At 54.2% G+C, this 27,602-nt stretch overlaps 1 protein-coding gene across 1 annotated transcript; it reads left to right on the top strand.

The window, feature by feature from the left end:
• Positions 1-1,563: 1,563 nt before the first annotated feature.
• Positions 1,564-27,602, top strand: LOC100538447 (liprin-alpha-4-like). Its single transcript, XM_010724023.2, is given in 31 exon segments — positions 1,564-2,373; positions 7,499-7,600; positions 7,723-7,887; positions 8,249-8,323; positions 8,614-8,709; positions 8,866-9,087; positions 9,495-9,641; positions 9,751-9,885; positions 10,524-10,607; positions 11,428-11,559; positions 12,947-13,009; positions 14,325-14,416; positions 16,348-16,489; positions 16,730-16,935; positions 17,357-17,597; positions 17,785-17,820; positions 18,414-18,485; positions 18,487-18,548; positions 18,669-18,832; positions 19,420-19,513; positions 19,737-19,818; positions 20,319-20,519; positions 21,474-21,536; positions 22,651-22,677; positions 23,039-23,214; positions 23,583-23,680; positions 24,326-24,501; positions 24,712-24,780; positions 25,560-25,737; positions 25,953-26,044; positions 26,466-27,602. Coding segments are annotated over 30 exon segments (3,696 nt in total). The 5' UTR covers positions 1,564-2,136; the 3' UTR covers positions 26,012-26,044; positions 26,466-27,602.

The following is a 27,602-nucleotide window of genomic DNA, read 5'->3' on the forward strand; positions in this document are numbered from 1 at the left end:
AAAGCATCATCGTGGATTTAGCTGCTAGAAACCCACTGGCAGAGGGTTGCTGCTGGTGCACCGGTGTCATGGGGCAGCTGTAGAGCCCTAACAGACGTGCTAGCTGCCCACCTTCAGAGGGGCTTTGGCAGTGTTTTGTGGTGCTAGAAAGGCTCATCCCTGCCTCTCCAGCTGTCGAGGTTTGTAGCAGAACTTATGTCATAGTGCAGGTCCTCCATAACACCTGTACCTGCTGGACTGGGAAAATGTACCCTTGGGTGATGTATGGGGTAAATCTGCACCTACCTCCTCCTGCACCGTGAGTCCAGCCCCTTGGATTCCCTCTATGGGGTACAAGGAGCCACCACGGCTGTCTCAGTCTCCTCGTGCCATGTGAGTCTCTCTTGCAGCTGGGATACATTTCCATCCCATCATCGCTGCCATCAGATTTATGTCCCGGTCACTCCCTGCAGCATTTCTCCTCTCTGAGCTCCCTCAAAGCTTCACCCACGAGGCTCATTGCTCTATGCTGATTGATGTCTCTTAATTCACGCCTTAATTCCTTCACTTCCTCTCCAGCAGCAGGGGGGGGGATGAGCCATGGGGCTGCTTTTGCCATTCACATTACAGTGTGCCTGGGGACATCTGGCTTTCCATGGCACAGACGCGCTTTCTCCATTCTCAACCCACAGGCAGAGAGAGGCACAGCAGTGAGACAGGATATGAAAGCCACTCCGTATGGGTTTTGTACTCAACCTGATAGGGTCTAGCCCTAGGATAAGACTCCTTTTTGCCAAGATGCTTACATCTATAAGGCAGAGGCTGTGGGACAGCCACCTGTGGGACCCCCACCTCGTATCCCTGCACAGAAGGTAACTGGCCTGCAGTGTAACCCACGCTGGATGCACATTGAGGGGCTGGTGCTTTTTGCCAGAGCTTCTCTATTTTTAGAGGGTTTTTGTGTCAAACTTCCCATCAGCTGATGAGCCAATGTCAGCTCAAGAACGGAGCTACAGCTCCCTCAGTCTCGGGTGCCCGCATGGCCGGGTGTGCACAAAAGCACCTCCTTGCACACGCTGCCTTTGCTGTGCTCAGGCTCTTTGATGCTGGGCTTTTATTTCAGTTCAGAAGTCCAGAACAGGCTGCTCTGGCCCATAACTGCGTGAAGATCTTTTTGTCAATGTGCACCTTTTGGTTTGAAAGGAGATGAGATAGGGATTTTCAAACATTCTCTCAAGCATTTCATCTATTGTAAAGCATTAAAAACTTGCTGTGTTGAGGGTAACAATCCCATAACCAGCACTAGAGAAGTGGATCTCATCGATCTCATTGCATTGTTTTGCTGCTTGGCCCCAGGATCATCCCCTTGAAGGCAGAGGAAAAGGCCCGATTGATACCACACTGGCTGCTATATAGCAGCTACGTGGGAACAGGGTACCACACAACACATTCCTATGGGTGCTGAGCCCATCTTTTTTATCCATCAGGGTGTGGATGGGTACAAAGTGTTCTGGACGGGTGCCCTGTGGGGTTTGGGGGGCAGCAGGAGGGATCTGAACTCTTGTCATCTCTACTGCAGGTCACCACCTTGTGTTTAGACTCCAAATAAAGACACGTTTCTGCACCAGCTGGGACCATCTCAACTCACCTTAAGGGGAGCAACTCTTCTTCACCTGACTTCTCAACATGCCCAGGCAGCCCACGTATCCTCCAGAGCCGCCTTGTGCCGCTGCTAGCTCAAGCTCACCACCAGGACGTGTCCCCAAGGGTCACTTCATTCCCCTCTGAGCATCCCCGTGGCTCACAAATGCTCCGACCCCTTCAAAAGGCATCGGAGCAGCAGCACAAAAGACTTCAACTGCACTGACGGCACCACGCAGCAGATCAGGGGGCTTTAAGACTGTGAGGACCTTGTGGGTGCCAAGGCCATCCCTCTGCCCCTGCTCAAGCAATGCTGGTTTCTGCTTAGCCCTCGGTGGGCACCCAGGAAGAGATGGGGCATCCCCCCACCTTCAGCATCGCGTTACCCTCTTCAGTGCCGGCTTCCCTGGCACGTGAGAGCCCATAGCAATGTGATCGGGGCCCCACGGCTCGACAGCCCCCACCAGCACCCCAGCGGGCACCTCCAGCACCCTCAGCTGCCTGTCACGCCCCACCATGATGTGTGAGGTGATGCCCACCATCAGCGAGGGGGACCCGCTGGGCCCCCCGCAGGGCTCCGAGGCTGACGCCGACTTCGAGCAGCTGATGGTGAACATGCTGGATGAGAGGGACAAGCTGCTGGACACCCTGCGGGAGACCCGTGAGACTCTCTCTGTCACTCAGAGCCGCTTGCAGGAGGCTCTGCGGGAGCGTGACCAGCTTCAGAGGCAGCTCAATTCAGCCCTCCCTCAGGTAGGAGCATGGGGGAGTTGGGGTTTGCCACGGCTCTGCTGGGATTTCTAGCTGTACTGAGAGTTGGGTGTTGCAGTGCTCCCAGCAGCTCCACCAGTAGGACCCACTCCAGGTGCCCCAGAGACCTGGATTCAAACTCAGCTTCTGCTAGGAGAGATGAGGTCAGGAGAAGAGTAGGAGAGCAGCACTGCAGTTGACTACCTTCCTGTGGGGTCTTGCAGCACTGGAATATGGGGGGATCCCAGCAGCCAAGGGAAGCAGGAAGCTTCAAACACATCCGTGCTTCCTGCTGGTGCTGATATCTCAAATCCTCCTGCCTCACCTGGGCATCAGGATGTGGGGCACCCCAAGGAGACAGGAGGTGAATGTGAATGGCACCAGCCAGGGCAGAGCTTGGGCCGGTGGCCAGCCAGCTTTCTGCATCCCTTCTCTGCTCCAGACAGGGGAAGGCAGCTCAGCAGGGAGGCAACCTGTGTCCCTGTGTGTAGAGCTGGGCTCTCTCGGCTCTCCACAGGCTGCCCAAAACAAAACACCCAACAGTGCTTCCCCGGGAGCTCATGGGGTCCTCATGGCCCAGAGTCGCTCTGAGTCGTGCCCAAATGCCAGGCATTGGTGCTGCCACTTCCCACATGTTGGGGGCTCGCATCCCCTCTGCTCCCTCCATCACTCCCTGCAGAGAGCACACCAGGTCACCCTGAGCGCACAGCCCGCCCTGCCGCCTCGGATTAAGGGACAGCACGGATTTACTCCTGCTCCTGCTCCAATAAAGGGTCCCCCATGCTACGCACGGGCAGCGTGCAGACGGAACAAACTGGGTCAGCACAAAGGCACTCGGTGGCAGCTCTGTGCCTGCAAACAGACCGGCTGGGTGCCCCGCTGCGGCTCCCTGCCCTGCGGTGAGAGATGCCGTGAGTGTGGGTGACAGATGGGGAATTTCTCTGGGCTGCTGCTGCTGCTGCTGCTGCCCGGCTTTTCCCCATGTGGGCACAGGGGGCTCCGGGCACGGCCACCTTCTCAGGAGATGAGGGCTCAACATGAACACGGGGAGCAAACCCAAAGGCTCTCACCTGCCCAATGGGATTAATCCCAGCATGTGCATGTACCAGGTAAGTGGGACGCGGTGGTTCTGTGCCCCGGGGTGCTGTGCAGGGTAATAGGGGGACTTCCCATGTGCCTGTCCCATCCTATTCCTCCTTTTTGGTATTTCCTTCCTGATGTCTGCTTTGCCCGGGAGCTTACTGCAGTTTGTCAGACCCTATTGAGTAGGGAGAGGTCGGACTGATTGCTTGAAGAAACCTTTTTTGGAGCAGGGTTGAGCACCCACACGCCTCAGTGGCCGCCTGAGGCTGGCATCCTTTTTCTGGTGCCTCCAAAGAGCCAGGCCCTGGCTGTGTGGACGATGTGCAGCTTGGGGATACTTTGATCGGGGAAGTGGCACTCTGCATCCTTTCAGCTGGATGCCATGGGTCCAGCATACTGGCTGGGTGTGGGGTAGACCCATGGATGGGGCAGGCAGCAGTGCTCCTGCTTGGAGCTCCTCTCCCCCCACCCTGTGCCCATTTGGGGTTTGGCTGCCATGTGGCTGAGACCCCCCTTCCTAATCCTCAGGGGCACCCCTCAGCCCCCAAAAAGGCAGAACTCCAGGGCGATTTCCTGGGGAGACTAAGCTGCCTTAATGCTTCTTTACATGATTTATTTATTCATGTGGGAGCGCTGAACGCGACTTAATCGGGCTGAAAGCTCTCAGCTCCAATCCCTCTCCCCTCCTGGCTGCATGGGGGCATGCAGCTGAGTGCTGGCAATGGGAATCAAGCCCTGACCAGGGCACGGGTGCTCTCTGCAGTACCGTAGGACCCTGGCCCATCTGTCAACTTCCTTCTGCTTGGCTGTTGTGTACAGGTGTGACCCAGGGATGCCATGTGCAGCACTCCAGATGTGTCCGGATGTGCTCATGCGTCAGGCTGCAGTTATCTATGCCCTGCTCAGGGCTTGGGGGTTTGGCAAGAACCCCTGTGATGGGGGAGAACACAGGCCCTCAGACTTCACCAAAGCAGCTGTGCAGAGGGCCACCGATGTCCTGGGAAACCTCTTGCAATTCTTAATTCCAGACCCCCACGCTGTCACACCCTCACTGCTCCTTGGGGCTGCCCAGGGGACTGAGAGCTGGGCTTTTTGGGAGGGCAGACCTACTGGGACTTTCAATCCCCCAGGAGCTGGGCAGGGTGCTGGCATCAACCATCACCCCTTTGGGAAAGGACAAAGGAAGATGGCAGCTTCCACGAGTGCCACCGTGGTGCCTCTCCTTGAAGTCTCCATGCACCTGTTTCCCAGCCAGGAGACCCTGAACCCTGAATTTGTCCATTGCTGACCAAAGAGCCCAGCCCTGAGCCACAACACTCCATTTCAGTGCATCTTGTGGTGCTCCACGTCTCCAGCCCTGCATGCATTGTGAAACAGCATCCGTGTCCCTGCATCCCTCCTGCATGGGGCTTGTTGCTGAGCCCAGCCAGTCGCACTCATCCAGCTTTGGGTGGTTTGGTTTTAATCCAAATTAGCCATTTCCCAGCCTGCTGGGCTTCCCACAGGGCTCCTGGGTGCTCTCAGTGCTGTGTCTGATTATCCTTCGTTTGATTGAAGATCAGGCACCTCTGCTCCACTTTCTAATCCATTTAGAGGTGTCCCTGCTTAGTCTGAGTGTTTACTGGAGCCAATGCGTGCAGCACAACTCTGCATCTGACCATGGCCAGGGGACATGCAAATCTCTGCCTCCTCTTTGCTGCTGAGGCTTAACGCAAAAGCACCTGCAGATCGGGGGAGAAGCTGTGCTCTGTGGTGTGCCTGTTCTCATCCGGGGCCTGGGGACATTTGTCTTTATTGTCCCCACATCCTCTTGGATGCCTGCTGGTGGTGTGGCTGTCGTTGTGTTGGGACACTGATGGAAATACCTTATATATGGGTGATGGAGTGAATTATTCCTACTTTTATTCCCAAAGCGTCAAAATGAGGTTTGCAGGTGCCCCCCAGCCCTGCAAGCTCAGCTAAGCCTTATTGCATGCTGCTGTCCTGTCTTACCTCAGGGGTGCTGCTATTTTTGGTGTTTTTTTTTTTTTACTATTTTTTTGCTATTTTTTTGGCAGCTTTCCCCCAAGGAAGGACAAGCATTGCTGTCTCATGGAATGCTCTGCACTTGGTAGCTGTGCTGCTGGTACATGGGATCCAGCAAGGGGGGCACTCATGGAGCCAGGGCTGGAGCTCCATGCTGAGCCCTGAGCAGCCCAGGATAGAGCTGTCACTGCTTCAACACACTGGCCCCTTGCAACAGGAGACTCTCTCCTGCTGATTTTTTCTCTCTCTTTTAATCTCTTTGACTTTTGGAGTGAAAGCCCGATTGTGGGTGCAATATTCATAGCTCTGCCAGTCCAGGAGGCACAGTAGGGTGCAGTGGGCTGATCTCTGGTGATCTCCATCCCCATGGTGATATATCCATCCTGCTTTCCTGGCTTCCCCAGTGCCTTGCCCCACCTGCCCCATGCTGCAGGGAGCACCGTTTGCTGCCTCGCAGTTTGCTGAGCATCTCTGTTGCGCTGAGCTTCCTACCCCATGTCTGTGGGTTTCCAAAGAGCTGCAGCAAAGAGAGCATTCCTTTCCACAGCCCCCGCTTCTGTGGGGCAGAGTGAGAGGTCTCCAACCTCAGCAGATTATAGGCTCTGGATGTGCTGAGTCCCTGCAGCACGACTACCAAAGCTCCCCAACCCAGAGCAGCCATCAATATGGGGACACCCCATCTCAGTACCTCTCGTGCTGCCCTTTCCACTCCCAGCCCCAGTGTAATCCGTGGGGATGCACACGAGCTGCTCACTCTTGTGTGCCAGCACTTGCATAACACAGCAGTGCACACATCTGCCTGTGGCACTGTGCTGTGCTGAGCCCTAATGCATGGGCTGGGAGAGCATGGTGCTGGGAGAGCCTTGGCTGACACCCTCTGTCCCTGTAGTTTAAGGGGCTGTGGGGTGATCCAAGAGCAGACATGGGATGGTGCCTGGGTGCTGTCAGAGCTGGTGAGGGAGGTTTTGGTGCGACGTGACCATTTTTGGGACAGGGATGGTGCCAGGTCTAAAGCAGTCCCTGGGGAAGTGATAGGGGTGGGTTTGGGTGCTGCAGCAGTGCTGAGGCAGGAGCAGCCCTGAGGGGCAGGATGTGCTCATTCATAGGGACAGCAACTGGCTGGGCTGCTGGGATTGCTCTTTCCCTTCTTCCCCACTGCCCCACACTTCTGTCCTGTCCCACTATGGGGTCGTGGTACCACCAGTGACACCACTGCCCCCAATACTGCAGGCTGAAAACCACATCACTGCAGGCAGCTCAGGGCCTGGTGTGAGAAGGGAGAGGGGAAATGTAGCTGGGACAAACAGGGATTAAAGCACTCTTAATTTTGTGGTGGGACATCAGCAAGAGGTTCCCCTTTGAGCTGAGCAGAGCATTTAGTTCAAACTGAGCCTCAACGTCTTGCTTCCGCTTGAAGGATTTCTTATTTGTTTAACTTGAAAATGAGAGTGAAAGAGATTTTCATGCTGTGAAACCGCTCTCAGCCTCCAGTCAAAATTTGGTTTGTTAATGCTCGAGCAAATCTTCCTCAGCCTCTTCTGCAACCCTTTTCGTTTTCAGTCCTTCTCATGCTGTGAAACGGGTGTAAATTCAAGAAGCGTTTCCTCATTGCTTTTTTCACCCTAAAAAGTCCCAGCTGCAAAATGCTGTGTAGCCCCTTTGCAAACTGGTGCCTAAAATGGCAACTGGGAGCAATGGGTGAGTGCATCCAGGCTAACCCAGGTGCACGGTGCTTGTTTTTAAAGAGAAAATGAACCCTTCTGCACCGTGGGAACTTCATGGCAGGTTTCCTTTCTGCTCCAGCATAGCCAGAGATGCAATCACTGTGTTACTGAGGAGTCCACATATCCCCAGGGATGTGCTGGGTTTCCCAGCTTGCCTGTGTTGCTGTCTCCTTCACTGACTGCCTGGGTTGGGGTGGGAAATGCTCCATGCTGGTGGTCCCAGGAGCGGGGTTGGGATGCTGGCTCCCAATCAGCTCACGATCTCCCAGCTAATGGCCATGCCCTGATTTCTGCAGGAGTTTGCGACGCTGACACGGGAGCTCAGTGCATGTCGGGAGCAGCTCCTGGAGAGGGAAGAGGAGATCTCAGAGCTGAAAGCTGAGCGCAATAACACCCGGGTAAGTGTGAGAATGCTGTCTAGCTTTCAGCCCCCAGAAATGTAGGATGCCGTGGGCTGCTGAGCTGATATCGGCATTGCCAGCCCCAAGGTGGTAAAAAACTCACATCTGCTCTCTTGCAGCTCTTGCTGGAGCACCTGGAGTGCCTGGTGTCGAGGCATGAGCGGTCCCTGAGGATGACCGTGGTGAAGCGTCAGGCTCAGTCACCATCTGGGGTTTCCAGTGAGGTCGAGGTGCTCAAGGCACTCAAGTCACTCTTTGAGCATCACAAGGCACTGGATGAAAAGGTGAGATGGGCTGCTGGGATCTGATGAGGACTGCTAGCCTTTGGCACCCAGCTTATTCTTTTCATTACGTATAGTTCTTCCTGATTCATTTGCTATGAACGTTTTGCTCTGATGAAAGACATCTCCAAGGTCCGTTGGCCGTGGCTCTCCTCCAAGAGCCAGGTTAACCCCGGCTATTCCTCTATAACATGCTTTTGTTCTCCCAAGCGAGAGCCTGGAGCATTCCTGAGCCTGTGCCGTGGTCTTGAATCCATCTGAGCCTGGCCCTCAGCCAGATCAAAGGGACTAGGGCTTTCCCTGGCTCCTGAGCATTCTCATCATAATAAATAACCACATTTCCCACTGTATTACCCAACTGCAGGTCAGAGAGCGCTTGCGAGCATCCTTAGAGCGAGTGGCAACCTTAGAGGAGCAGCTTGTGGATGCCCATCGGCAGGTAAGAGAAGCCTATGCCAGACCCTTGTTAGGGAACTGCTGGGCTACAACTACTTGGAGCTATGCCACATTTGTGGATTCTTAGTGAATTTGGTGAACTATGGCCCAAAGATGATCATGCAGATCAGAAAAGTGCCATTTGGGCATTTTTAATGCAAGGCTGTTCTGAAGTTTCTACTTACACAAAAGCTTCATGTTTAAGAGGAAACCTTGTAAATTCTCCAGCCTCATTCATAGCCGGAGCACCCAATCTCATTCCTCTGTTATTAATTAATCCCTGTTGGTGTGCAGGTGGCAGCTCTGCAGCAAGGTGCCACTCGGGAGGCCCCAGCAACTGAGAGGGATGAGAGAGAGCCCAAGGAGCCAGCACAAAAGCTTCCCTGGAAGGTGAGAGTCCTGGAAAGCACAAAAGCCCCATGCCACCCTCTCAGGCACATTGCTGGGTCCCTGCAGGGCTATGTTCACCCAGTGCACAGCCACAGGCTGTGCCAGCCCATGCCTTGGGGCAGCCAGGCATCCTCATCCCTCTCTGCTGCTTTGCAGAGGCTCTCCAATGGCTCTGTCCATCCGGATGATGAGGCAGGGAGAGTGGTGGAACTACAGGAGCTCCTGGAGAAACAGAATTTCGAAGTGGTCCAGGCCAAGGAGCACATCTCTGCGTTGGCTGCCAGTGTTGCTGAGCTGGAGGAGGATCTGGGCACTGCCAGGAAGGATCTGATCAAATCTGAAGAGATGAGCAGTAAATACCAGAGGGACCTCCGAGAGGTGAGACCCTGCCCCCTTGCACTGCAGTGCCCATTGCAGTTGCAGAGACGTTCACAGCTGTTTTAGACTGGGAAGGGATTGTACACATAGAGAGGAGGGCGAAGGTCCGTCCCCAGAGGCGGACTTTGCTTTTGGGGGCTGTCCCCAAGATCATCAGGAGTGCCCTGATGTTATAGCAGACACTGCGATACGCAGGTGTGCTGCAGACCCAGGGCAGTGAGCTGTGTCCACATCAGAACATTTCCCTGTGACTCTCCCTTTATCCCTCTCCTACTCATCTTTGTGCAGCAGGGGTTTTATTGCATCCTTGGACTTGGGCTGTCCCGGGCTCAGAGGAGCTGTGTGGCCCAGTTGTTCCCAGATTGGTGGCCACGGATCGGGACGTGACAGTCCCATCACTTCCTCAGGCTCTGGCTCAGAAGGAGGACATGGAGGAGAGGATCACCACACTGGAGAAACGCTACCTGGCAGCCCAGCGAGAAGCCACCTCCATCCATGACCTCAACGACAAGCTGGAAAGCGAGCTGGCCAACAAGGAGTCCCTGCACCGCCAGGTATTGAACCAGGACCAGAGGGCCCCTCTGCCCCAGGGTTGTGGGAGGGAGAAATGAGGCTGGGGTCACGATGCAGGTGTCTCGTGGTACATCGTGATGTGTCACACAGTGCGAGGAGAAAGCCCGGCACCTGCAGGAGCTGCTGGAGCTGGCGGAGCAGAAACTGCAGCAGACGATGAGGAAAGCAGAGACACTGCCTGAAGTGGAAGCAGAGCTGGCCCAGCGCATCGCTGCACTCACCAAGGCAAGTGTGGGGGTAATGGGGGGTGCTGGGAGATGGAGGGGCCATGGGACAGTGCAGGAATCGGGGTGAGCAGGTCAGATGATCGGCCCACCTTTAGCAACAGCCCCTGGTAGGCTCAGGGCACCCTGCTATCAGTCCCAGCCTTTGTGCTTTGCTGCCCTCTGCCTTCCCTATGGTTGCAGGGACAATACTCAGCTTTTAAGACTCCTGATAAGTCCTGCACATGCAGGGTTTGCTCCTTTCCTTCAGCTCCTCTCCCCAAGGTGTGATGATGCTGCTTGGTCAGGGTGATCTTCATTTGTTTCTGGGACCACTTTGAAAGCAAACAGGAGGAAGGGAGAACCAGGCTAGATCTGGGAGTGTGCAGGCATAGAGGAAGTCATGGATAGGGCCAGCCCTGACATTTCGGAGTGCTGGGATGAGTACCAGTTTGCTTTTGGAGCATCCCCATCTCCAGTCCCCTTGCTAGCAGTCATTTCAAAGCTCACAGCACAGCAAGCTGTGCTGGGGATGCAGGCAGCAGAAGGGAGTGCCACATCTAAGGAAAGGATGCAAATGCAGGGATGGGGGGAGGGATGCAGGAGGGCTTCTTTGGTTTTGGGAAACGCCATCTGAGAGGGCTGCTCTGCTTTTCCCAGGCAGAAGAGAGGCATGGGAGCATTGAGGAGCACCTCCGGCAGCTGGAGAGCCAGCTGGAGGAGAAGAACCAGGAGCTGGCCAGGGTAAGTGCTGCTCAGCCTGGGTGGAGGAGTCATTGCAGGTCCTGATCTTGCTCAGTTCTCCCTTGCCTGGCAGCTGGGTTCCTGGAGGCAGTGTAAAGGTCTGGCTCACTGCTGTCTCCAAAACAGAGTGAGGTGAAGGACATGGTTAATATTTTCCTGCCCAGAATGTCTCCTCACCTAGGAGCTCACACCAGTCCGCTGTGATTTCCCTCTCTCCTAGGTATTCATTTCTTGCTGTTAGAGTTTTCCTGTCCTGGCATCACACCTTCCATCCTGTGTAGTGCCTGCTACTCCATACGCTGCCCAAACAAAACATCAAGCCAAGATCCCAAACATGGGACAGCCCTAAACATGTAGCCAATGTGTCATGGGATGCACAGTCTTGCTGTGTTCCTCAGCAGGCAGCTGAGGGAGGCTGCCATGCATGTTTCTTGGGTCGCTCGGCTGCCATTGCAGCATGTGCCCAAGATCTTGGTCATGCTGGGGAAGTCTCTGGTTGCTTTCTCCCAGAGTAGAGATTTGGAGAATCCAGAGGATCCACTGGAGTCTGGAAAGTGTCACAATGTTATGACTGGCTCTGGGGGGTGCACAGGTCAAGCTTGTGGGAAGTCAGACACTGTCCTCTCATCCATAGCCCTGAAATAGCAGAGACCAGCAGAGAACCAACAGGGGATTCAATCTGTGCAGTAAATGGTAGATTCGTCCCCTGGGTCATCTGTGACACCAACAGCAGGAACAGATGGGAGGTCACTGAGCTCCTCACAGCAGGAGAAGCAAATCCACTGGATCTGGGGTGACTGGTTGCTGTTTGCTGCTGCAGGCTCGTCAAAGGGAGAAGATGAACGAGGAGCACAACAAGCGGCTCTCAGACACTGTGGATCGGCTGCTGAGCGAGTCCAACGAGCGGCTGCAGCTGCACCTCAAGGAGAGGATGGCAGCCTTGGAGGAAAAGGTAGTGGCTAAGAGTAAGGGGTCCTTGGAGGGCTGCAAGGTCTGCAGCCCCTACAGCACGGAGCCTCTGCCAGCTGCAGCACAGGAGTTTGGAAGCACCCATGCAGGGATGGGGAATCGATCCCATGCAGGTTGCCAGCCAGGTGCCAGGGCTGGTGGGATTGTAGGGAAGCGTGCTCAGCATCGTGCCCTCATCTCCAGCCAGCCCTCGCCTATCAGAATCCACTCCCCACCGCCTTCATTTCTGACAGCAGCAGGATTCATCCTGCTCCATTCCCTTGCTTCTCTGTGTCTGCATCGGCACAGCCTCAACTGCAGCCTGTACCCAGCTGTCAGAACAAAACCCTACTGCATTTTGCAGGAAAAAATGCAGCATTAATCCCCTAACCCTCCACGTGCTGCTTTGAAACCTCCCTTTTTACCAGGCCCTGCTGCCAGACCAATCTGCCTTCTCCAAGTGTCTGTGAGCAGCATCCCAGCTCCCATCCTGCTCACTCAGGAAGCCAGGCTTTCCTTTCAACTGCATGAATGCAATTAGCTGGGAAAGTGGGTGAGCCAGAGCAGGGCTAAACTTTGAAACATCAACGAGAGATTAGCTCATGGTAACTCATCTCTCTTTGGGTTCCTGCAGGGACCAGACTCCCCTGGTCCCCCAGATCAGACCAAAGAGGGGATGCACCTCCTTGCTAATGCCTCCAGGAACAGATCTATCTCTCTGCTGCTCTGCACCTCCTGTCCCCAACCAGAACCCGGCTGTGCCAGCATGTCCAGCCATTCAGCAGATGTCTGAGTGGCTCTGGATAAAGAACAGGAACACACAGGACCGAATTCAAATTCTTCTCCCTGCAAGCAACAGGGATCAGAGTGGTGCCGCTTTATGGAGGGGCACTGTGGGTTCCCCAGCCTCCTGCCATCACTGACACACACAGAATGTTTCTCAAAGTCATCCCTGGGCAAAAATGCTGCTGTTTGGCCTCCCAAAAATGTCAGGCAGTTGCACGCTCTGCTTCCTCCTTGTCACTTCTCTAGTGCAGATGCTGGAGCCATTTTTTGATTCAGCTGCGTGAGGTGCTGATCTCCTCTGAGACAAACTTCCTAATCTGCAAGCCCTAGCTATCAAATGTCTTAATTGCTGCTTAATTGTCCAGCGTGGGACAAAGCTGGGCCTGGCAGCCCTGCTTGAGGAGCAGGAGGTTTGCAGAGAGGACTGGTTCATGGGCAATCGATGAGGAACAGTTTGGGAACCGTCATTGTCCCTCCTGCTAGATGCCCAGCCCACCCTCCATGTAATGATTCCACGCTGGCCATCCCCACACAGCCATTTCCTAAATGATGTCTTTTCTTCTTTCCTGTTTTTATTCCCTTTTCTTTTGTTTCATTTTTCAAAGAACACATTGTTACAAGAGCTGGAAAATACCCAAAAGCAGATAGAGGAACACCAGCACGACAAGGTAAATGCTGCTGCAGGGAGCCTGCCCTAGTGACTGCACTTTCTCACTCCTAACCCCTGACTAGTGGCAGTCGTGCCACCTAAAACACTCTAGTTTCGGAGGAGCTGGGATCCCAAAGCACCCAGCAGCAGGAGGCCATAAACTAACCCACGCAGTGGATGGAAGCTGCCACCCACCTCCCTGGAGACCCCCGGTTCAGTTCCCTAACAGGCATGTTCAGTCCCATCTCTGTATTTCTATCACGCTCATCCATCCCCCCACAGAGGACAGCAGTGAGGTCGTGGTGGCTTCGTCCTCATTTCTAGAGGAGGGTTTGCCCCTGTGCTTTTGGTGCAGCCTGGCCGCAAGTCACAGTGCTGCTGGGGCAGCCTCATTCCCTTCACCCTCGAGGCTGTCCCAGCCCCCTCTTTCTGTTGGTGGAGAGATCCATGCTCAGCTCCATGCCCAGCTCCATGCCCAGCTTGCAGAAATCCCCGCAGGTCTTCACACCTTCCCCGCTTTCAAATAAAGCATCTCTGTAGGGTCTGCGAGATGAGTCTGAAGCTGGAAGGTTGCATCTTTTGCAGCAACAGGAGCTTTTGGGATGTGCACCGTGTCTCATGCATGGCTGGGAAGGCTGGGGAGCTGCCTTCCCCCTCACTGGCAGCCTCTGCTCTCCCAGATGCTCCCTGCCTGCAACAGGAAGAGTTAGAGGGCTCTGCTTGTGCTCCCCACCCACAGCTGCTCTCAGGGGCAGAGCCCAGAGACCCGCATGATGCTGCCTGCATGTTGCCTCCCCCCCCCCAGTTCAGCCCATTTGCCCACGGGACTGGATCCTGCTGTGCCTGGAGGATTCCATCCCTTTGCCTTTCTGCCCACCTGCAGCTTCCCCAGCATCTCCCACAGGACAGCATGGTCACGTAGTGCAGGCACAGTTTCCCCTCCCTGGGGCTGGCAGCGGGAGGGATGAGCCCAGCACCAATTTGGCTGGTAAATCCCTTGCTGCTGACCGTTTCCCACGGTGAATGTGCACATGCAGCCTGCAGCAAAGCCAGAGCACCTTAGTGGGACCAGTTCTCCTTCATCTTGCAAGCCAGCATCGCTTCGAGCACGCATGTGTCTGTGATCACTCCCCTTCGCAGCATTGCCCCGGCATCACCATTCACTGTCGCCTGCATGAGCTGTTTCCTTACTGGTATACCAAAGGTACTTCGAAGATGGGATGGGGATTTTTAGAGGGAAAACCTGGAAATAGCTACGGATGTGGTTTGCCCCGAACTTGGCTGCTCTTCAGTGTGAAACCAACCCCTGTGCCCATCTGTTTTGCCCCAAACAGCGGAGGTTGTCAGATGAGATCGACAAACTGCGGCTGGAGGTTGATCAGCTCAAGACCAGAAGTGGGACGTTTGTGGAGAGCGTACATACAAGGTGAGAGGCTTCTGCTGAAACCCTGCTTTCTGACACACACCCCACTGCGATGGTTTGGGGGAACTTTTCTTTTAGGGCCCCAAAATGCTGTTGGCATTGGTTATTTCAGTGCCAGCAAGCCTTGATGCAGAGCTGCACGGTGGTGCATCGCAGCAGATCTGTCCTGGGCTGAGACACAGACTGTGGAGAACAGCCCAGCCCAACTGAATGACCTCAAATTTACTCTTCTGATGGCAAAAAAACCCCACACCCACTGGACATACATTTCTTTTTCTGCACAAAGGACTCAAAGTTTGAGTTACCTTTCTCTCAGCTGTGTCACTCCAGGGTGGTTTTATCAAGGTCCTGTTCTCACTGCCCATCTCAAACCGCCATGGCTCATGTACCATTTTCTTCACTTGGATTCATTTTCAGTCCTGCAGAAGTCTCCCATGACAGCAGGGTGTTCACCAAACGCCTTTCTTCCCCAGTGTGTGGGGGATGAACTGGGAAGGAGGAACCTGTCTTGCCATGGTGACCATCAGTGCAGACCCCCATATTGCCCTCTGCTCTGCCACACTTTCATTTAAAGTCAGCAGGGAGGTAGGGGGGCCCCAGCTCAGTGCTCCAAGATGTGAGGTGAGTTCATCAGATCTCAGCCTCTGATATTCAGATAATGGGAGCTGTTGCAGCAAACCTCAAATCTGCTGGCAGCAGTGACAAAAGTGCCTGGAGGACACATTTCAGCACTGGAAAGAAGAAGCAGGGAGAGTGAGGAAGAACATGTGAGGATGAAGGACAGCTGAGTGCTGGAGGAGTGCCTGGAGCATACATGGGAGCTCCTTGTATGGGTCTGTAAGAGCAATGAGGGCATTGCTCACTTATTAGTTTTTTATTTCTTGAAGGGCAGGTTAGCAGAAAGCTTGAGTTACAGAGGCTAGAATAATCCCCCAGTTGAAATGTCAGCTTTTGTCTAAGGCGCCTTTATCTGTTTTTAGCTTGGGAGCAGCTTGTCAGCAGCTCCGCAGCTTAAATCCTCTTGAAACTTGGGCTGTGCCTTCGTCTGCAAACACTGAGCTGATGCCAAGCTGAGCTGCTCATGTTGTGATTTTGCTGGGGGTGGGGAGCCCAGATATGGCCCTCTGATGGAAACCAAACCCACCGTAGTGGAAAATCTGCTGATTGCTCTGGGCAAATGCTTTTGTCCTCCTAAAGCAAGCCCAAGCCTCGTGCTTCCTATTGCAATGCATATAGGGAGGAACAACTGTGTGCTCTGGGATGCTTTGCTCAGCCACGTGGATGGTCTCTAAAGATGGTGAGGAGGTGTGAGCAGGTGACGTGGAGGTATGCACAGAGTCCCACAAGTGGCAATAATTGGCCTCATGTCCCAGTGCAGCTGCTGCATTGCTCTGTTTCTGAGCACCAGCATGAGCTTGGAGGAGGAGGATAAAGAAGTCCTAAATGGTTTCTGGTGGGAAGCCCCAAGTGATGCTCATGTCCTTGCACCTGAAAGATCTGTTTCAAATGGGATTTTATTCATCAGGGTTTTTCTTGTGGAAATATTGAAGAAAACATAGAAAGAAGCACTGCTCGTCTAACTGCCATTATGAAGACGAGGTCACACACAGGGGGACTCCAACATGTTGGGAGGTGCAGACTGTGCTGGACAGTGCAGGCCAAAAAAATTGGGTATTCAATGGGTACCACAGCAAAAGGGGAGGTAGCAGTGGGGTAGGGCCTGGGGCTGTGCTTCCTACAGGGTTGGGACTGGGGGAATGGAACACTTTTCTCTTCTGGAGCCTGATTTTGCAGCAGAGCAGGGAGGTATTGCTGGGGTGGTCATTCCAGAGTGGCCCTGTCCCCCTCCTCTGTCCTGAGGGCTCTGTTGAAAGCAGCCAGCGGACAGAAGCATCCTTGCATGGGCAGCGTCCATAATGGAACTCTCTCCACAGGTCCCACATGGGCAGTGCCACAGACCTGCGCTTCCCTCTGGGTGCTGTGGTCCATGCCCCAGCTGAGCCCTTTGGAGCAGCCCCAGCCCTGCCTCGGACACAGAAGGGGCGATTCACCACCCGGAGAGAGGAGCCAGCAAAGGTAACCCACCCTCCTGCCAGCACAGGGCCAGGATCGGGGTCAGAACTGGGGTCTCCCTGCACGTTGGTCTCACATCTCCCTGACCTGGAGACGTGGGGCTATTTCCTTCACCTGGCAAGTGAATGGAACATGACAAGATTGCTTTCCCACTGGGGCTATACTGTGGTTGAGTGTTGCTTGGAGGCCTCCAGTTTGGCTTTTGGGGTTGTAGAGGTGCCATGGAGGATCTTGTTCCCACAGGACTGGGAGCAGGCCCAGGCAGGCAGCGTTCTGGCTACGGGGCCTCACGCCTTTGACAGCGATCCTGAGATTTCTGATGTGGATGAAGATGACCGCGAGACGCTCTTCAGCTCCATGGATGTGCTCTCCCCTGGTGGGCACTCGGATGCCCAGACCTTGGCCATGATGCTCCAGGAGCAGCTGGATGCCATCAACGAGGAGATCAGGTAGAGGTCACAGCCTATAACTGTTTTGAAATGAAATGGCTTTCAGAGTGGGGAGGAGGATTTGGAGCCCTAAAATTGATGTCTTGCTCCAACTTTAACCAGGGAAATGGCTCTGGGGTATCTATCCACAGGGCTTGGTTCTTTCTGTCCTTTGGTGACATCAGAGCTGGTTCACACAAAAGATCACTGTTTAAAAAAGAAAAAAGAAAAAAAAAGAGAGAGAAATGGGACATCCCTCATCCTTGATTTATGTGGGTTTTGATGGGTCTTACTGCCATTCCTAGAGATCAGGGGCTCCAGTCGCAGCACCCAGACTGCCTTTCCGTAGTGTCAGTAAATCCCATGGCTGGGAAGTGCCAGAGGCTGGGGGCCACCCCAGAATGGTGTGGATCCAGGAGCCCTGAGCCCACTGCTCCTGCAGGATGATCCAAGAGGAGAAGGAATCCACCGAGCTCCGTGCAGAGGAGCTGGAGACCCGTGTGACCAGCGGCAGCATGGAAGGCCTCAACCTCACCCAGCTCTGCAAAAGAGCCTCCATCCCCACCTCGCTGACAGCCCTGTCCTTGGCCAGCTCATCCCCACCTCTCAGCGGCCGCTCCACCCCAAAGCTGACATCCCGCAGTGCTGCTCAGGACCTGGACCGCATGGGGATCATGACGCTGGTGAGGAGGCTCACGGGGCAGAGGGGAGCGTGGGCACGGGGTGTGCATGTGGCTGCTTAGGGTGGAAGCAGCATCCCAGCGTCCATACAGCTGAGGGGTGTGGAACAGGATGCCTGCGTTTGCTGAGGGGTTTCTCCATTAACTGCCACCCTTTCTGTGTCTCTCTTGCTTTCTCCCTTGGAATCAGCCCAGCGACTTGAGGAAGCACCGGAGGAAACTGCTAGTGAGTGGCTCCCACTCTGCTGGTTTTTGTCCAAGCCCCTTTTCCAGCCTGCTCCTGGCTTTGCCCTCACCAGGTCAGGGTACACCAGGTGTGGGGTGGAGCTGGGGACCCCAGGGTTTCAGCAGAAGGATCCCATAAAGTGCTTGGAGATGTTCCAGCTGGCGGCCTGAAGTTCTGCGGGACATGGGGAGGGTCAGACAGCCACCGGGTCCTCAAACACTGAGCATCCCTTTTGGGGACAGGGTGTGTCTGGGACATTCCCATCTGTCTTCCTCAGAACTTTCTGCCGTGGCAGCAGCTTCTGTCCCTACACCTTGATCTGGGCCATGGAGCTGCATCCTCTCTCCTCCTCATTCCCCACATTCCCAGGATCTTGGCCCTTGGCTGAATCCTCCCCATCTGCCTGTGCAACTCGAGCCACCACTGGAGCTCTGCTTCAGGCTTATCCTGGAGCATGGCAAAGCCTCAGGACACTGCTGGCTCTGTTGGCCATGGCTCCATGGAACAAGAGAGAGGGGCTCCGGGACAGGCAGCAGGACAAGGATGAAACTGGGCTTTGGCCATCCAACCTCATGGCTCCTGTGCTTGTTTAGTCACCTGCAGCTCGGGATGAAAGCCGAGAGGATAAAACCACCATCAAATGCGAGACTTCTCCCCCATCCTCCCCCCAGGACGTTGCGGCTGGAAAAGCTGGGCCACCCCGCACTGAGTCAGGAGGATGGGAAGAGGTACGTGGAGCACCTGCTGGATCTCAGTCATTGGCGTGGAGATGAGCTGGGGTTTGCCATGACTCTTGTGCTGCTCGGGAATAACCTAAGGCTTTGCTGTTCCTCTCCCTCCATCCCCAGCTCGCTGGAGGAACAAGCCAGTAACCCCAGCAGCAACAGCAGCCAGGACTCCTTGCACAAGGGCTCCAAGAGGAAGGGGATCAAATCCTCCATCGGGCGTTTGTTCGGGAAAAAAGAGAAGGGCCGCTTGATTCAGCTGAGCAGAGAAGGAGCCACAGGGCAGGGTCTGTGAGCAGCCCCATTCCTGTGCATGCCGGGCGGGCATTCTCTTGGGTCAGGCTCTACTCACACCTTCCGGCCCTCTCTGGCTTTGGAGTAGTGTTGGGGTTACAGGCAGAGGAGCAGGGACATGCGGTTGGCCTGGGGACATCGAGGCTACCAGCTCTGGGCATCCTGGGACAGGCAGATCCTGGTCCTTTCTGCCCCGTGGACCTTTCTGACCTGAGCACGGTACCAGTGCTAATGCTCTCCAAGAGATAGCAATCCCCCATCGCTGTATCTTATCCCTAATGTTCTCAAATCTGTTTCCCTCCCCATGGCACCTCCATGTTGCTCAGCCCTGTGGCGGGAGCTGCTTTTCCACTCATAAAACCTTTACTGCATCAATGTTGAGCATTTTGAAATGGGAAAGCTGGCAGGCAGGGATCCCTGTGGGCTCCATTGTGACAAGGGGTGCTCTGGAGATGGGTTGGAAATGGAGACCATCACCTCCTGTACTGTAATTGTGCATGCCCAAAACCTCAGTGCAAGGATCCATGCAGTGCCATGGGGGACATCATGCTGACCTGGGAGTATCTTGCTTGCCCAACAGTGCTGCTGACCGACACAGAAGTGGGCATTCAGGACCCTCTGGGACTCGGCAAGCTGGGTGCTCAGGCTGAAAAAGATCGGCGCCTGCGGAAGAAGTGAGTAAACCTCCTCTGCCACTGCAAGAAAATGGCCCTGGCTGCTAAGCTGTGACACAGGGCTGAGAAGACTTCTTGTCTTCACCCCCTCTTGAGCCATGTTAGCTCCTTAATTGCTTTGTTTCCAGCTGGTTTTTGCTTCTGATAGTCTCTTCCCTTTTGCGATTTACTTTCTTCCCCTCAGGCTCCCAATAAATCACTCTTCTGCTTCTCTTTGCTCCAGGCATGAACTTCTGGAAGAAGCTCGGAGGAAGGGATTGCCTTTTGCTCACTGGGATGGCCCCACTGTTGTGTCCTGGCTGGAGGTAAGGCAGAGCATGCCCACACATTGTCCCCAAACACAGTGTGCTCCCCTGGGAGGGGTACAGCACCCCACAGCCCCATTTTGTGCCATGCATGTGGGTGGTGGTTGCAAAACAATCCATCCATGCTCAGCAACTCAGAACCTCTTCCCAAAGCGTGGAGATGTTTTCTATGCTCCCCAGCTGAGAAGGGAGGTGGCAATGGAGCATCTGTAGTTCCAAGTGAGTGGAGCTGGGGGAACAGAGCAGATCCCCAAGTCCCTCTCATGTCTGCAGGGTTGTGCTTTGGGGTTTCCTCAAGCTCTTGAGTTGAAAGGCTCAGTGGGTGTACTTTCCCTATGCTCTGTCTGAGGTATAGGGAAGCTGCTCTGCCCACAGGCGATCTGTGCAAGGTCCAAACAGAAAAGGAGCCCAACATGGGTATGCAGCTTTGATGTGGAGCTACAGACAGGGTGTCCTCTACCCTGCCAGGGTGGATCCCCAACTTTTCCCTGTCTCAACAGCTCTGGGTGGGGATGCCAGCCTGGTACGTTGCTGCTTGCCGAGCCAACGTGAAGAGTGGAGCCATCATGTCAGCACTGTCTGACACTGAGATCCAGAGGGAGATCGGCATCAGCAATGCGCTGCATCGCCTGAAGCTGCGCCTGGCCATCCAGGAGATGGTTTCACTCACGAGCCCATCAGCACCACCCACCTCACGGACGGTAAGCACTCCACCCCACGGCTGTTTTCCCCATCCCCTGGCTTTGTAGGACCACAGTGGCTCATTGGTCCCCAGGGAGTCCCAGTATTGCAGGCAAGTGCGGCAAGAAAGAGCTTGCCAGTGTTCAGTGCAGGCTGTGGGTGGGGTGACATGCCTCAAGGACCAGTAAACTCACCAGGCACATGTCCTCTGGCACAAAGATTATTTACTGCCACCAAGAGTGAAGCACTTTCCTGCCTTGGGACCCCATCAGATGTTCTTATCCTCACACACAGAGGTTGTCAGCAGGAGGCTGACCCTGCAGAGCAACCAGGGATGAGCAAAGCTTGGGCACTGTCAGATCTTGAGGGAATAAGATTCCACCTAAAAAGCACATGTTTGATTTGCAGGGCCAGCTCAGTTATGCAGAACCATTTTTTCAGTTATTTCAATATAAATCTTTCCTTGAAGCTGTCTGAAATTCCTGGGGCAAGTCAGAGTAACTGCAGATCTCCCACTTGCCCTGGATAAGATATGGAGCTGATAGCAGGATTATAGCTTGTGCTGGTCCTTAGAGCCCCCAAGGGGTTAATGGTGCCCCAGTAAGCCAAGACATGTCTGTAGAAATACAGTCAGCAAAAGGAACAGCCCCAGGCATGCCCTCACATGGCCCTGTCTGGGGTCACAGCTGTCAGAGGCAAGCCTGCAGGCTCTGTGAACATAAAACCAAAGCATAAAGGCAGACGAAATGCCAGTAGACCTTGCTACACTCTCTATGGCTCGATGGACAGCCCAGATGTCGCCATCTCAAACTGCAGGGATGCTGCAATGATGCTGCAAGATGCCCGCTGCCTCTGCTCCACATGTGAGGATGCTCTGATCCTCCTTCACCCTGAGCCAGGATTGTGTTCACTGTAGCTGTGAGCCCTGATTCTGCAGCAGCTCACTTTGACCACTCTGCCCTTTTCTCTTCCAGTCCTCTGGAAATGTCTGGGTGACCCACGAGGAGATGGAGAACATGGCGACGTCTACCAAGACGGTGAGGCTGGCCGCCCTGCTGCTGCAGCGGATCAGTTACTGAGCTGAGCTCCAGACGTGCATTGAGGCACTAAAAACCCCAGCAGGGAAGGGGATCTTTGCTGTGTCTCATGTGTCAGCTCTTGGCCAGCATTATGCACCTGTCTAGAAACCGTCTTTCAGCCTTCAATATCCCAACAATTTCTAAAGCTGGCTTAAAAACCATCAGATGCATTTTCCTTTGTCAAGCCCCTTTGGGTTTTGCTGGGTTTCTAGTGCCAGTTATGAGTTAAACAGGAAAGATAGACAAAATACAAGAGTGATCTCAGTTGATGCATGAGACTGAGTCCCACACTGGTCAGCCAACACCCAGAGAAGTCACCATCCCATTGACATTAGCACACCCAAATATTGCCCCTGCTGTCATTATCACTGGTTGATAGCTTGAGGTTCCTCAGGGAGATGTGGCCACGCTCCCAAGAGCTCTGGGTCCTTTGGAGAGGTGTGGCCATGCTCCCCTCTCAGCAACTAAATGACCTTCTGTCTGAATCTCAGAGCTGGGGCAGCGTTTTGGGTTGGCAGTGTGAATTAATTTGGCATTTTACTGAAGCTCATGCTTGCTGTCTGGGTGGCACAGAGCTTTGTTATTGGCAAGGGTCTTTTGGGGACAGAGAGTTCAGAGTTACAGCTGGAATGCCACACTTTCCCTTGTAGGTTTTGTGAGGTTGAGAGAAACCAGCCCATGATAACCAGCTGCAAAATTGGCAGATTGTCCTTGGCGGGGTTTGTGACCCATGAGCTGACGGTTAAGTGTCTCTCTCCAGCTGTTGAGATGACCCAAGAGCTGCCCATACTTCCCATCATGGAAGTCTAAGCCCCAACTAATGCCCAAGACCTGTTAAAAAAGCTCCGTCCAACATCCTTGCTTGACAGAGATGTCATGAATCCTGAGTCCTGCAGGACTGGGATGTCCCCAGCACCTGCTAGCAAGGCTGAGCCCCCCAGGCCCACCAGGATCACACCAAACTGAGGGGTCCCTCGCTTGGCACACATGGCATAAGCTGTCACAGTGCAATGCTGCCATGTACTGACTTTACCTGTCCTTTCTATTGACATGCTGCATGTGTCACGCTTAGGACACAGAGGAAGGCAGCTGGGCACAGGTGAGGTCCCTGCTGTGTCTCATTCACTGGGGGTGGTACGTGGGGTGGATGTGGGAGGGAGAGCTGGACACCATGGGGCACCCAGGGAATGAGCGTGGGGCATCAGCATGTGGCAAGTCCTGCTTGGAGCTGAGCCTGTGCCCAGTGCTTGCTCTCTGAGCAGAACACGGGCCGTGGCCAACAGAACCATTCCCTCCAGCTCCTCCAGCCCAAACTAGGGTTGAACTCCCCCAGTCCACATGTAGTCCTCAGGACAGCGGACTCCCATGCTGCAGCACTGAGCTGTCACTGATCTCCTGGGGCTGTCTGCAGGTTTCCTAAGCCCTGTTTTTTTTCCTAGCTTCTCCATTTGCTTTTACAGACACTGGCCTATGGGGACATGAACCACGAGTGGATTGGGAATGAGTGGCTGCCCAGCCTGGGCCTCCCACAGTATCGCAGCTACTTCATGGAGTGTCTTGTTGATGCACGGATGCTGGACCACCTCACCAAGAAAGACCTCAGAGTGCATTTGAAGATGGTGGACAGTTTCCACCGGTGAGTCCTCTCCTTTGGGAGGTCCTTGAGGTGCAGTACCTGCACGTGGATCAGGGGATGGGGGATTTTGAGGAATTTTCCTCTTGGCCAGCCTCAGTGCTGGAGGGTGGCTCATCTAGGCCAAACCTGGGACAGCCTGCTCTTAGAACAGGATAAAACTGAAGGACTGGGGGATTACCACAAAAGGGAGGGATGTTCTCCAGCTCCTAGCTAAGATCATCCCTTTGAATTTCATCTGTGACTACTCAATCCTACACTAAAACATCCTTTGGGCACATGGAGAATTAGTAGGGAAGTGGGTCCCTCTGCAGGGTCCCTCCAAGGCGTCTGCCCTCCTGAAGGTTGGGTGATGTGTCGTGTCCTTGCAGCACCAGCCTACAGTATGGCATTATGTGCCTGAAGAGGCTCAACTACGACCGCAAAGAGCTCGAGAGGAGGCGAGAAGAGACTCAGCACGAAATCAAAGGTCAGCAGCCACATCCACCATCCTGCTCTGGGAAGGCTGACAAGAAACCTCCAAAGAGATGCCCAGTAATGGTCTCTCTCCTGCCTCGTATTCTTAACACAGCACTTGCTAAATGAAAATCGGTATTTCTGAGCAATACTCACGCTTGTGGGGCTGTTGTCCCTGCAGTATTTCCCCAGCAGATTGCTCCAAGTACCTTTAAGCTCACCCCAGTCAGGCATGAGTAGGGTGGTAGGGTGTCAAGACAGGAAGGGCCTTGTCCCAGCATCATGTGAGCTTCTGCCCCTTTCAAGTACTCAGGACACCCCCCAGCTTATCAAGCTCCCCTTCCTTGTTGGCTATCCTGAGATTTCCTGTGCTTAGATTACAACTCATTATTGATAATGCCCCTAATTACATCATCAATCCAGGCCTCTTAGGATTAATTTTCACAGCTGTTTTCTGCCTGTCATTTCTGCATTTAGTTTGGTAACTTGAAGTGAGCTTTTTCCTGGCACTTAGCTACATGGCATTGCTGCTGGCCCAGGAAGGAGAGTGCCAGGCTCAGCCTGGGGCTGTGTGGCAGGACTCCAGCACATCCCAGCCTACTGCACAACCAAGAGTACTGTCTGGGCTGCCTTGAAACATGCTCTTGCTCTTTTGCAGATGTGTTGGTGTGGACCAATGACCAGGTCATTCACTGGATCCAGTCCATCGGGCTCCGCGAGTACGCAAACAACCTCGTTGAGAGCGGGGTGCATGGAGCACTCCTGGCCCTTGATGAAAACTTTGACCACAACAGTCTGGCTCTCGTGTTGCAAATCCCCACGCAGAACACACAGGTAAGGAAAGCTTCCATGGGAGATTTTGGAGGAGGATGGGACATAGCTGCAGTGTGACTCCACCAGTCCCACCAACTCAGTTCTGCTTTTCAAAGCAGAGCACTCTGATGGTGCATGGGCTTTTTCTCCATCGTTCTCAGGGCTGGGTTGGGGAGCTATGCTTAGAGCTGCTCCCATAGATGGAGAGTGTTCATTTGATGTTATTTTCAGGCTCGACAAGTGTTGGAAAGGGAGTTCAACAATCTGCTTGCATTGGGCACAGATCGGAGGCTGGACGATGTGAGTACCAAACCTCTCCCATGCCCAGATTGTGCTGGGTACCTGTTCTTGTTTAAGAAATAGGAGAAACAGAACTGCTTCTCTCTCCCAGCTTATCCTGGGAAGACAACTAGCAGTTGGAAGAACAATGGAATAAATTAAAACTAAATCATTTAAAATTCAAAACTGTCTATGGAAGCAAGTGAGGTAGGGTCTTGTGCATCTCTTCTAGTGCTTAGTGGGTTGAATTTGGGGAGGAATCACCCAGCTTTCCTTGCCAGCTACTTTTTTTGTAGCCTTTTAGAGGCACAGATGTTCTGGGCATGACACGTAGCAGCTGGTAAAGCGTGGGTTGGAGATACCCTGTTATGCAGCCAGAAGGCTGTTCACATTGAGTCACTGAAGGTGGGAATTTATTTAGATCTGTCCTACATACAGCTTTCTTGCATGAGATATGATAGCAGAGCTGGTCAGAGCTCTCTTTAGAGCATGAAGACAAGTAGGTACTTCCAGATGAGTACACAGTTAGATGCTTCCCTTTGGGTTTTTGCCGGGGCTTTTGTGTTGACATCTTTGCAGGCAGGGTGGGGAGGAGATGGGCGTGCTGGAAGAATGAAGCCCAGTTCATGAGATACCAGCGAGCTCTCCTATATCCTTGGCCCAACCTGATCACACACTTCTGCACAGCTTGTGCTAATCTTGGCATACTGGCACCCAAGAGTTAGATGAAAGCAGTGGGGATATCTCACAAGGCTGGGAGGTCCTTGCTGCTGGGCTCACAACCTGCTCTTCCATCCCAGGGTGATGACAAAACCTTCCGTCGGACCCCGTCCTGGAGAAAGCGCTTCCGCCCGCGGGATGTTCACAGCATCAACATGCTCAGTGGCTCAGCTGAGACGCTGCCCGCCGGCTTCCGCGTCACCAGCCTGGTGCCACTGCCACCTCCATCCGCCCCTGCCAAGAAAATGCCCCCAGAAGGTATGCCACCCCTTCCCAGCAGGGTCCCTGCTGGACCAGACAGCCCTATGCCACTGTCCTAAACCTTCTGACGCATCCCCAGAGGTACAAAGCCTCTCACTTTGATTCACGTGGCTTTAGTACACAACTGCTGCAGAATAAATGTGTTGGTGGGATGCTGAGGACTAATTGGGGCAGTCGCTAATTCCATGGTCTGCTTTTTGTTTCTCTTCCAGTTGGTGCCTCTGGGTCACCACGGCTGGAGACCTCCACAGTCAGGACGTACTCGTGCTGAGGATCAGTGTGATGGGAGCCAGCCCGGCCCTGGGTATGTGCGAGGAGGACCAGAGCTGGGTGGGAACCAAGAGGGGAGCAGGAGGACCAGCATGCTCTGCTGGTGTGACCCAGGCAGGGTGCCTGCTGTCATCAAGGTCTGCCTCACTATTGGGGTGCAGTTGGGGAAAAGCCTGCTGCTTGCTGAGGCTCACAGGATGTTGGAATGATGCAGAAGAGATGCTCAGCATCCCAAGGTCTGGGTGGTACATATGAGTTGTCCAGTCCCTGGTGTCCCCAGGATGCCATCCTAAATGAGGGGTCCCATTGGAGTGAGGGTGGCAGGTTCTCCTGGGACACTGCTGTCCCTCAGGGCATGGCTTCCAGTGCCAGGAGCTGTGGGTTTCTTGGCACACTGGTCCCCACATGGAGACGAACCATTGTCCTCATGGAGCCTTTCCCACCTTGTTTCTCAGCACATCCCCACTATACATCCTTCCAAGTGCCAGCTGCCTTTCAGGACGAGGCCAGAGCTCAGCCTGTGCCTGTTTCTCGGCCCGAACCAACAGATGTCGCAGTGCTACTGCCATGGACCGAAAAGGCTGCTCTCCCTTCTGCTTGTGCACCCCACTGCTGACCCTGGCTCCCCGTGCCTCCCGCCTCTGGCTGTTCTGCCCACCCCACCTCGCACCAGCCAGGCTCTGGATGTGCTCACCAGTGCCTGTTTCATCCCTGGTGGAAGTGCAGCCCCATCAGAGAAGTGGAGATGCCCCAGAAGTGGGCTGCAATATTTGGAAACCTTTCTCCTGCCTGGTTCATGTTGCCAATATGCCATAGACTGTCACACCAGCTCACCGGAGCCTTGGGCATCATGAGGAGGGTTCAGGCTCAGCTCTGCGTGAAAATCCTGACGTTGGAGGAGATGGCCAAGGAGCTGCCCTGGGTGGGACAGAGGGGCTGAAACCAGTGCCAGGATGGACGCTGCACAGGGCAGAGTGAGGAGTGGCTGCTGTGGGTGCAAGGAGCTTTCTGGGGTGGTGGTCGGGGCATTTTGGGGTGTGCTGTGCCCCAAAGTGGGGAAGGGTTGGACTGCCCCAATCTGGCTTACTGCTGGCCTGGATGCTGTCAGACCTGACCTTGGGGACAAGGGGGTCACAGCAGGGGCACCCAGCACCCTGGGACCACCCGTCCCTTCCCTCCAGGTGCAGAGGAGATGCTCTCCCCTCCTGCCTCCAGGCTACAGGCAGGGGTGATCCAGGAGGCTCTCAGCCCTTCCCATTTCTCCCCCGTAGGGTAGGATCTCTTCATCTCCTCATGCCACGTTTGCCTTGTGTGGCCCCTATTTCTGATGTGATATTTATTGATGGCTGGAATGACCTATACTTATCATGTGCTGTCTGGAAGTGCAATATCTGAGAGGCTATACAGTCACAATGTCTTTTCGGTGTATTATTTGCCTAATACAGTATTAAATATTTTTTTAATTTGAAGAGTCGGTGAACCCTTTCTATCAATGCCCTACTTCTTTCGTCATATTATTGGTACTGCATGGACTCCAAACCCTGGATCGGGTCAGGAAAGGATGTATGTGTGTTCCAATAAACAGGATTTTA

Source organism: Meleagris gallopavo, chromosome 28 (genome assembly GCF_000146605.3).
Source record: "Meleagris gallopavo isolate NT-WF06-2002-E0010 breed Aviagen turkey brand Nicholas breeding stock chromosome 28, Turkey_5.1, whole genome shotgun sequence".
In the NCBI taxonomy this organism is placed as follows: Eukaryota; Metazoa; Chordata; class Aves; order Galliformes; family Phasianidae; genus Meleagris; species Meleagris gallopavo.